General features: G+C 37.7%; 1 protein-coding gene across 5 annotated transcripts; it reads right to left on the reverse strand.

Annotated features, from left to right (window-relative positions):
* Positions 1-978: 978 nt before the first annotated feature.
* Positions 979-6,763, reverse strand: LOC131052106 (pentatricopeptide repeat-containing protein At5g39350). Of its 5 annotated transcripts, none has more exons than XM_057986698.2 (4): positions 2,572-6,763; positions 1,997-2,263; positions 1,729-1,876; positions 980-1,506 (listed from the first exon to the last, which is right to left on the reverse strand). In XM_057986698.2, the coding sequence occupies exon 1, from the start codon at positions 6,659-6,661 to the stop codon at positions 2,954-2,956; it is 3,708 nt and encodes a 1,235-aa protein (XP_057842681.2). In that variant the 5' UTR covers positions 6,662-6,763; the 3' UTR covers positions 980-1,506; positions 1,729-1,876; positions 1,997-2,263; positions 2,572-2,953. The 5 variants fall into 5 exon arrangements, with proteins under 5 accessions (XP_057842678.2, XP_057842681.2, XP_057842680.2 ...); XM_057986697.2 differs by having other exon boundaries at positions 2,533-6,763; XM_057986695.2 differs by having other exon boundaries at positions 979-1,506; positions 1,724-1,876; positions 1,997-6,763.
* Positions 6,764-11,797: the final 5,034 nt, after the last annotated feature.

Raw genomic sequence — 11,797 nt, forward strand, 5'->3', positions numbered from 1 at the left:
CCTCCCTACCATCCCATCCCAATCCCCATCCCCATCGTCATCCTTGCTTGGTATAACATAATTTTGTATCTGTTTGGCACACCCAATGGAAGGGTGGTATAAGTTGTTTTCTTTTATCACACCTTAATGTAATGTAGGTAATCAAAAGATTATATATAGAAAGAGAGGCTGTTCTCAGCTGTTATTTGAATATATTGTTATTAAAAGCTACTTGGAAATTACATACATGAATCTGCGCTGTTATTTATTTTTATTTTTAATATCAAATTATAATAAAATTTTATTTAAATTGCATTGGATTATAGTATGATAAAATTGTAAAACATTTAAACTAATCAAATTAAACATGCTGCAAATCTTTATATAACTTTAGGGGATATAGCTTTACAGAACTTAGGATCATCGGTGCTCGCACTGTTGGTGGCATGGCAAGTTGGGTGGTGGTAAAACTTCAATGTTATGGAGGTTTTTCTGTCGATAGTTGTCATGGCTAGAATTCGAATACTATTTTTTGGTGCTGTTTGGGTTTGCTTACAGTCACGTAGTTTGTTTTATATCTGTCTTTTGGACACACCCAAGCTGAGGTTGGTACTTAGTTGTTTTCTGTTATCATGCTTCCTTATGCTACACCTATGTTTAGGATTGTTCAAGTAGTTTTAGCTCTTCCTATGGCGTTAATGCTATTGTTATCATGCTTCCGTATGCTACACCTATGTTTAGGGTTGTTCAAGCAGTTTTAACTCTCTCTATGGCATCAATGCATGTTGTTTGGGACGATATACGACCCCAATTATGTTATCTATAAAAACAACAAAGAAGTAAGACACAAAAGGATTCAATCAGAAGCTATAATGACAAGGTAAAGCCTTTTAAGAACCAAGTAAATAGATCAAGAGTAACAAAAGCAACGCAAAAATCAATCAAGCAAATAAGATACAATTTCAGAAGATAAGTGTACATCTGGTATATCATTAATTTTCATTATCTTTTTTCATCCTACTGATGGATCCTGTGATCTGAAAGTGTTACAAAATCTTCACAGTTTTTCCAAAAGCTTTTGTTTGATCATGTCAAAAAATGTAAGTCTACTTCTCATATATATATACATATATATATATATATATATATATTCTTCACTAAGGAAATAAAATAACCACATTTGAACACCGGTCTTTAGAAGTTAAGCCAATCATATGTCCTCGGTATTCCACAATCATAACCGACAGAAATCCACCAGGACAAATTTAAATTTGCATGTGTATTTTGGTGCATATAATTTAAGACAAAACTTCATTCCAGAGAGAGGCACAAGATATTAGAATTAATCCAGAAATGTGCCATACAATGTGACAGATAAAATGAACTAGAGATGCTGTTGCTCTGCTCATCACATCTAAGCATTGGCTTCATTGGAGGCCCTTCTCTAATATTTCCTTCTGACTTTACAGCTTTCTGCTTTCATATTTCCTGTACTTCTGCCTCTTCCCAGATATATAGTCTAGAGCTCTACAAGATCCAAAACAATTGAACGTTCTTGATTAGATAAACAATTTTGAGAGGGTTTTGAAAGGAACCTGAAACCTTGAACAGAAAAAGAAAGACAAACCAACATGAAATCAGAACCTACAAAGAAACAGGCCATGAAACTAGAAAGGCCCCCTAAGAAACAAACAAACAACAAAAGAACAGCCAAACCAACAATCATGGAGTTTTGAATCCAAACCTTACCAATGAACTTTGAAGCGGAGACAAAGCTTTACCTGTGTCCCTAACGGGAAACCCTCAGTATTCCCTAAGGACCACAGTGGTGCCTGAATCCTTCCCTTCTATCCTCATAGCAGGGTGCTTATTTAATCTTTGAAACACCTTCAACAATCTGAATCGCATTCCAATGAGCAAGAGAAGGAATTGAAATTCTTGTTCGAATATGGTGCTGCTTCAAGAAATCATAATAAAAATGGATGAAATGTCCAGCTTTATGGCAAAGAAGGCAAACCTGTGAAGACTCCTAATGAATTCTCTGTTCCCAAACCACAAGTTTGGGACACAATTTTATGGCATTTGGCAGCACCTTATCAATATCAACACTTATGCAAAATCTGACAAAAATCGATTGTTTCATAGATTTCGTGACTTCATCAATTGATAAAAACTGACCAAGAGAGTTAGTAATTCCTCATATGATCTCTTCATCGCAGTATTCCTAAGGAAGTCCTGCCCCAGACAGAGACACTGTTAAAGCTTTCCCTGGCTGCATTAAAACCTGTAGACCATTTTTTCAAGAAAAGATCAGCTTTACCGAGGAACCAAGGACCTCCCTAAAGGGTACTAGTACATTCCTCAAGTGTTTGGAAAGAGAAAAACAATTGAACGTTATGACTCCTCCACAGTATCATACAACAGGGTTTAACAGATACAGTATACCACAATATCCAGTAAGTAATACATAGTACACAATATCATTTCATCAAGTCATTGTATGGATTAGCTCTCCAAACACTAAAACAATTTTTTTCAAACTTTAAATGAAACCTGATTACTTCTTGTCACTGCAAGATAGACACCATGCACCTTGTAATAGTGCAAGACCATGCTTACAGCTGGCTTCACTTAGCATCCCTAGCAATCTCCTCAGAACAATTTCAGTTTGTGAAATGATGGAAAAGTTCCACATCGATGACAGCAATTTCTCTTGTAATAATCTTGTGAGATAAACTTGGTTGCAGTGTGTAAGTTACCCCATGCTTGAAGATTCTTGACAAGCTAATAATTGTTCCACTAGACACAATCCAAGTGCAATTGTCAACTTCTCACTATGGTTTCTGAGAAGCAATTCCTTCTCCTCCACATCTTGCAATACAAATCTTGTATTTGGAATAGACCCTGATACCTTCATCTCCCAAGATGATATTACAACTTTTTATATAGATCTCATGTATTTTTTGATGCGCTCTCATACACAAAAATTATGTATTGTTTTATGGACTTCAATCCAACTACACCCAGGTATCTTTTTAATTCCTCTATCTTTCATCAATACCCTTACCTTTTGAACATTACCCCACATGCCAGCGTCTGCATATATGTTGGACAGAAGAACATAAGGTGCAGCGTTTCCAGGATCCAACTCAAGAAGGACTCTTGTCACAAATTCTCCTAGCCTCATATTCTTATGTGACCTACAAGCACCAAGCAAACCCATCCACACAACCATATCAGGTTCTATTGGCATTTTTATGATAAATAAAAGGGCTTCCTGAAGGTAGCCAGCACGACCAAGAAGATCAACCATGCATACATAATGATCCATTGTAGGTCTAATGCAGTAAGAGTTGCTCATGTGAATGAATGATTTACATCCCTCATCCAGTAAACCTGCATGGCTGCATGCAAATAAAACACAGATTAAGCTTACATGGTCTGCATTTGTTCCAGAATGCTTCATAAGTTCAAATAGTTCAAGGGCTTCCTTGCAATATCCATGCATTGCATATCCTGCAATCATTGTGTTCCATGAGACTATGCCTGGATGATACATTTTGTCAAACAACTCACGGGCTTTCCGCAGTCTCGTACATTTTGCATACGTGTCAATCAAGGCAGTCACAACTACAACATCTGATGAAAAACCACTTTTGATTATGTTTTGATGGAACTCCATACCCTGCTCAAGTGCTCCAAGTTTGGCACAAACTGGAAGTATGCAGGCAAAAGTAGATGATTCTGGCTTTTCATCTGCCATTCGCATTTTTTTAAAATAATCTAAGGATTTATCAAGAAGGCCATTTTGTGCATACCCTACAATCATTGCATTCCATGAGGCCACGTCTCTTTTAGGCATTTTGTGAAATAATGTGCAAGCCTTCTGTAAACTTCCACATTTTGCATACATGTCTATTAGGGAGGTCCCAACTACAATATCTGAGAAAAATCCTTTTTTGACTATTCCTTGATGAATCTCCATGGCCAATTCCAAAGCTACAAGTTGTGCACAAACTGGAAGGATGCAGGAGAAGGTTAATGAGTCTGGTTTTATACCTGCCAATTGCATTTCCTTAAAAGCATCCAAAGCCCTATCAAAAAGTCCATTTTGTGCATATCCTACAATCATTGAATTCCACGAGACCACATCTCCTTGAGACATATTGTTAAACAATTCATGTGCCTTATGTATGCTTTCACATTTTGCATACATGTCTACCAACGCATTTGCAACTGCAACTTCTGACAAAAATCCACTTTCAATTATTTTTTGATGCATTTCCATACCTACTTCCAAAGCTTCCATTTTGGAACATGCTGGGAGGATACTAACAAATGTTGATGAATTCGGCTTTGCACCTGCCAATTTCATCTCCTTATAAGTTTCCAAGGCTCTATCAACAAAGCCATTCTGTGCATATCCTATAATCATCGCATTCCATGATGTTACATCTCGTGGGGACATTTTATCAAACAAGTTGGATGCCTTTTGTATGCTTCCAAATTTCGCATACATATCTATCAAGGCAGTCACCACGATAACATCTGACAAAAATCCACATTCAATTATTTTTTGGTGGATCTCCAATCCCTGCACCAAATCTCCCATTTTGACACACATTGGGAGGATGCTGGAAAAGGTTGCTGAGTTTGGATTTACATCTGCCAATTGCATTTCCTTAAAAACGTCAAAGGCTTTTTCAACAAGACCATTTTGTGTATAACCCAAAATCATTGCATTCCATGAGGCCAAATTTCGTTCTGGCATTTCATCAAACAACTTGCATGCCTTATTTACATATCCAAATTTTGCATACATGTCTATCAGACTAGTTGCAATTACAACATCTGACGAATACCCACTTTCAATTGTTCTTCGATGGATCTCCATACCTATTTCCATAACTCCGTGTTTCACACAAGCTGCAAGGATGCTGGCAAAGACTGGTGAGTTTGGCTTTATACCTGCCAATTGCATTTGCTTTAAAATTTCCAAGGCCTCCTCAACTAACCCAATTTGTGCATATCCAGCAATGATTGCTGTCCACGAGGCCACATCTCGTTGGGGTATTTTTTCAAACAACTTACGTGACTTGTGTATACTTCCACATTTTGCATACATGTCTATCAGAGAAGTAACAACTACAACGTGTGACAAAAATTCACATTCTATTATTATTTGATGGATTTCCATACCATATTCCAAAGATCGTATTTTGGCACACACAGGGAGAATAGTGGCAAGAGTTGCTGAATTTGGCTTCACGCCTGCTGAAAGCATTTCCTTAAAAATTTCCAAAGCTTGTTCAACAAGTCCATTTTGTGCATATCCAGCAACAATTGCAGTCCACGAGACCACATTCCTTTGAGACATATTGTCAAACAGCTCATGTGCCTTGTCTATGCTTCCACATTTAGCATAAAAGTCTATCAGGGCAGTTACAACTGTAGCATCTGACAACAATCCACTCTCAACTATTTTTTGATGGACTTCCATGCCATGTTGCAAATCTCCCACTCTGGCAAATGCTGAGAGAATGCTAGCAAAGGTTGCCGAGTTTGGCTTAACACCTGATGATTGCATTTGCTCGAAAATCTCAAAGGATTTATCGACAAGCCCATTTTGTGCGTAACCACCAATGATTGCAGTCCACGAGACCACATTTCTTTGAGGCATTTCTTCAAAAAGCCTCAAAGCCTCGTCAAGAACACCACTTTGAGCATATCCTGTAATCATAGCAGTCCATGACACAACATCTGCATTATGCATTTTATCAAACATAGCGCGTGACTTCTGTATGATTCCACATTTCGCATACATGTCTATCAGCGCATTCGAAACAACAACATCTGACGAAAAACCACTTTCGACTATTACTTGATGAATCTCTATACCCTGTTCCAAGTCTCCAATTTTGGAGCACGCTGGTAGCACGGTAGCAAAGGTTGCCGAGTTCGGCTTTACACCAGCCAACTGCATTTGCTTGAAACTCTGCAAGGATTTTTCAAAAAGTCCATTCCGTGCATATCCAGCAAGGATCGCAGTCCATGAGACCACATCTCGGTCAGGCATTTTGTCAAACAGTTCATGGGCTGTCTCTACTCTCTGACATTTCGCATACATGTCAATCAAGGTATTCATCACAATAACATCAGATTGACATCCACATCTAATGATTTTTCCATGAATCTCCAAACCATGATTTACAGACACCGGATTGGCACATACAGGGAGAATAGTAGAGAAGGTGAAGTGATCAGGTTGTACGTCTGTTCGTTGCATTTTATGAAACAGAGTTAATGCTTCCTGAATAAACCCGTGCCTTCTGTAAGCTGCAATTATCATATTCCATGACAAGACATCTGGTTCAGCCATGTTGTCAAAGGCTCTACGAGCATCCACCAAGCTTCCGCACTTGTCATACATGTTGATGAGTGTGTTTTGTAAAACTGGGTTTGTCGCAAAAGTGAATTTGCTGTCATTGATGTAAGAGTGGATTTGCTTGCCCTTGGAAAGAGTTTTTCCGGTAAAGGAGGCGTACAATGTATGAATGCATGTAAAGGAATGTACAGGAGGGGTGTTTGCAGTTAGAAGAATACGCAGAACCTCCTTCAGACAACCCTCTTTACAAAGTGCTCTCAAACTGACATGACCATTGAAATGGGCAACGGATAACATCGCATGGGTTGTTACGAAGGTAGCAGCAGTATGTACACTTAACAAACTTCATTTAAAACCATCAAAACTGAAAAAAACATTAACTGGAATGCCGGTTCCAAATTGGCGCAGAGACCTTGGATGAAGTCGGAGTCTGAGAAACATTTGTTATATTTATTAATTAACTGGAAATTAAAAAATTAATAATTAATTAATAAAAATAATTTTAATTAATTATACCAAAGCATTCTTAAGTGAATAACATATTTCTTGAAACTGAGGAGAAGGATGCAAGACTATAAAATCAATTTCAATAGTATGCTTAAATTTACATTAATTAAAAAAAAAAAAAAGATAAAAATTAAAATATCTATATTTTAACATTAATAATTAGAAAAAGAATGCACATAAAAGAAAAAAATTATCTCAACTTTATCTTTTATTATTATCTTCTTTTGATAAGAAGATCTTTTAACTTTTTTTTTTGCTAGATAAATTACTGCATGACACCTTTGTATTATTGAGGAAAAAAGTACAATATAGTTCATTAGCTTTCTTCCTATCACGTTCTACCCTTCTATTCAAAAAACCCCTTATCAGTATAAGTATCACTACACTTGCCCCATCTAATCTCTCCATGTCACAAAATTGGAGGTAATACATGGAAATCATTATGTTTTTCACCGTATTAGCAAAATGGTGAAATGAACTAGGACCTATCAATTTACAGCATAAAAACTGTTATTTCTTTACTAGAGATAGAGAAGATGCCAAAAAACCAAAACCACACAGACCACCATACTAATCATCATCTTTTAGCCATTTGATTTCCAAGGCTTTGGCCACCACAGGGCACTCTAGGCCACAAGCGTCATAAGTTGCAGTGTTTGCCATCTCCAAGGGGTCGCTCATGTCATTCTCTGCCCACTCTACTTCCAGTATCGACACCCCAAAATCTAGGCCCACATCTGGCTCTACTTTGTTCTCCTCCAACAATCCCTCCTTTTGCATGTATTCTTTCACCCAACCTTCCTCTATGACCATCCTAATCCCAGTCAACCTCTACAAAAAGACAATGCTCCTACCAATTTCCTTCCCACATCCAACCAAAATGTCTAGCTCCAAGGTGCTAATAAGGGGGGATTTCTTCACTTCCCCACCCCTGTCTTTCTACATATAGTAATTATGTGGCATCGAAATGTGCAAATTTCCATCCACATTGTCCAGCACCACATCAATCTCACATAGGAAGGCATGTTTGAATTTTTTTTGTCATAGCACCTTAGCTCCATCTTCCAACTCCCATGTCATTAGCACCACAACCAAAAACATGGTGGTTACATCTATATTCACCCTACGATGGTCAAAGGTTGTGGAGAAACTCCTTCCCAAAGATTCTCTTCACAGCATGAATGACCAAAGTATGGGTCGCGGCCCATGGCAAGTATATCCACTAGCCTTTTATCAAACACCTCTCCTAAGAAGGACATATGTCGCCTGGATGACTCAAGCAGAATTGACGTGTCAATTTATTCTTCTCTTAGCTCACAAAGTCGAGCAACTCAAAGTGACTCGTCTGCCACCGTCTCCATCCATGTATATGCACCTACCGTGTGTCAACATCATGAAATCATATTGCCTTTTGCATTAATGATTTACATCATTCAGGTCAATCTTTCCCAATCTGCCACTCAACCTTAATTATTTGCTCGTGGTATATTTTGCACAATTCTTGCAGCAACTGTATTGTCAATCATAATGGCAACATCATCTAAGTTTAGATGGGGTGCCATGACTTCATCCTCACCATTTGTCACACGAGCCCTTGTATATTCCTATTAATGCCTTTGTCCTACCCCCACTTCAATGCTTACCACTTCATAATATCCTTGTTGTCATTAGTCCAATCACCTACTCTTCAGTAGTACCTCAATCTATCATTTGTTGATGTCGTCCCTCAGTTCTTGCTAGCAGCCATCTTGGCAATCTAGACTACCAACGAGTCACCCTCCCTGTACACATGTGTGAGCGTAAAGTCTAAGAATTTCTCAATCAAAGATCTAATTAGAGACAACCATTTATTGAGCTTCCAATTTGGGGTCTAATTTTATCTGATAGCATTGCTAGTGTTGAGGGAGTCGTCTTCCAAGTGCACTCTATCCACCTTCAATTGTAGACCCAATTTGAGACCTAGCAAAGCTACCTAAGATTCAACCAATTCATTAGTAGTCACCCCTAACAACACTCTCTTTTCTCCCATTATACGACCTCCATGATCTTTGGTGACACATCTAGCACCACTTGGTCTTGGATTTCCCATTTAGGCACCATCAAAGTTGATTTTGATCTAGCTTGCTTCTGGGGAAACCCACTAAAATGCATCCTTGGGATTTACTAGCTGATCAACCATCCCAACCTGATTAATAGGGGGAAGCTTTCAGCCTAGGGAAAGCCTTAGTCATGTCATCATCCCAACCTATATATTTGTTCTTCTTCAAAGGTTTATTTATTGCAACATTATTAATTAATTCATTGATTTGTTCCACCATTTTATCACACAATTTCTCTCTTTGCATGGATTTACCCTAAAATGTCCTTTGGCTCCTCTCTTTCCACAACTCCCAGATTATTGTTGAGGGAATGACATTCCATAACAATCACATAAAGCCTTTCTCTTGAACTTCAACCACATTTTGAACTAGTCACCAATGTCAATAGGCATTGGGCATTGAAGGTTAATTTTGTTCATGAAGAAGTGCCAACAAGATCTATCATAAGGGCAACCTAGTAGCAAATGGTTCCAGTTGTTTCACTCTTAGGTTTACTCAATTCACACCTATCAAGGCCCTAGATGCCCATTTTCTACAATCGATCTTCTGTTTGAATTCTCCTTTGTATTGTCATCCATGCAAATACTTTGGCATTAGGTAGATAGTGCTTGTTCCATAGTAATTTCATAGGCCATTCTTGATTTTTCATCGCAGCCTCTTTCATCTTATATCATATTTTAACTTTATATTCTCCAATAGTGTATCCACACCACCTGATGGTATTAGCACCATCTGATGGGGAGATCAATTGATTTTTCATGAGATCTTGAGGGTCTCCTTTTGATCCTTTAGGGCACTGATTGTGTCGAGGGAGTACCATTCCCACTAAGTCACACCATTCTGCCCAACCTTGGTCTCATAGTCATAAACTCTCTTTCCCCAAACTTTGGTGGTCTCATCTCTACTAGCTTATAGATTTGGATATCTAGCTTGCAATCAATTTTTTTCCTTCCCATGAGTTGGTCCAAAAAAGGGCACTCATGTCATTCCTAACTTCACAAGTAGCATGCTATGATACAATGTCCCTACATTCCACTATGTAGTTCCAAATCGCCAATTTTCTAGGCGGATTCACAGTTGTCAAAATTCTACTCAGCTCATAAGAGTCTAGATATTTCCTTTTGAGGATTTGAACCCACTCTTGATTTCCTTTTGTGTATATATTCAATGCTAGTTTCACTCCCATAGCTAGGTTCATTATAGATAGTTGTCTTATGTTGCCTCCCCCCACCTCCTTTGGGGTGCAAACCTCATCCCATTCTATGAGTGGGAATTTGTTCTAGTCTCATCTACCACTCCAAAAGAATCTCCTCATGATCTAATTGAGAGCATCTTCCACAACCGTTAGGATTTTCAAACATGACATTGAATATACTAGGATTGAAGATGGAATGGCCCTGACCATAAGCAGCGTACGCATAGATGTAAGCCACTTTCCCTTCCATGTCTCCATTTTTCTTTTGTAACTATTTATCAAATTGTTCCAGCAGCATTTTTATTTTCACCAACAAACAAAGGCATCGTGAGGAATCTTCTTGGAAGGGAGGTAATTCAGAGATCAAAGATTCTTGCAATTTCTCTATAGACCAAGGCTCATGTTTACAAAGAATATTTCTAACTTTCTCCAATTGATACTCTATCCCGAGGCCTTTTAGTATTTGTTTAGGAATGATCTAATGGCACTTGCCTTGGTGCAAATTACTTCTCCAAAGAAGATCATATCATATGTGAATTGTTGGTGTGAGACTAGCTGCAGCCCATTGGCTACTTCCAAACCCTTCCATCTTCTAGAAGCACGAAATCGGCCAATTCTTCTACCCAGTGCCTTTGCCATGATAATGAAGAGAAAAGACTAAAGGGGGTCTCCTTGCCTCAGACCTCTAGAATAAGTGAAAAAACCATGTGTCGCTCCATTTAAAATTTGGTCAACTCAATTTAAATAAAGTTTCTAATTCTTTATTTATTTTAGAAAGGAGTGCATATCTTTAAGATTTATTTGCTAAATGCTAATAATGAATCTTAACATCTGGTAAAAGAATATTATTAAATTATTATAAAATTAGTAAGTAGATTTTGAGATTTTTAACTATATGATTTGTTATTATTTGTTATAGGATTTTTATGAGGAAAAAAATATGAAAAGATTAATTGATAAAGGGGTTAATAATCGAGTTGATGGTTTAATGGAATGATTATTGATGCCCTCCTAAATGGCACAATGTTAGCTTAAGATCAAACAACACAAAACACACAAGATGTTAGAGTTAATCCATCAAAAACTGAAACAATGAAGGCATTCCAAAAGAGACACTAAAAGAAACATGCTAAATATATCTAATAAATAGAACAAATGATCATGAGACATCTCCAACTGCCTCTTAGCATGGCCTTAGCTTCTTCTCCCTTGTTCCTCTCCTCTCCAAGTTCCAAAATAGTGTAGCTCTCAGCAGCTTTTTGCACTATGGATGCTTATGGAGGATTGAGATTTGTATAATAGCTCCAAATATGAAATGAAAAGCTAATAGTAATGCTAAAATGATGTATTTTAACTAAAAAGACAAGATTTAGTTATGCTATGCTAAAATGCTCTCTAAAATGACTATAGTCTAAATGCATAAAAGTTTTCAGGATCTGGATTATGAAGGAATGGGCTCTATTTATAAGAAAAATGGAGCAATGGATGGCCAGGATTGAATGGTTTAATCAAGGGTCAAGCTTGAAAGTTGGGAATCCATGTGCACAATTGACACCAATGAAATGGTGACAAGTGTCAACACAGGATTGGGTTGAAAGAAGAGGTTGGAGGCATTAAAGGCCTGAGAAGACC

The sequence above is a fragment of the Cryptomeria japonica genome, chromosome 9, assembly GCF_030272615.1.
Source record: "Cryptomeria japonica chromosome 9, Sugi_1.0, whole genome shotgun sequence".
In the NCBI taxonomy this organism is placed as follows: Eukaryota; Viridiplantae; Streptophyta; class Pinopsida; order Cupressales; family Cupressaceae; genus Cryptomeria; species Cryptomeria japonica.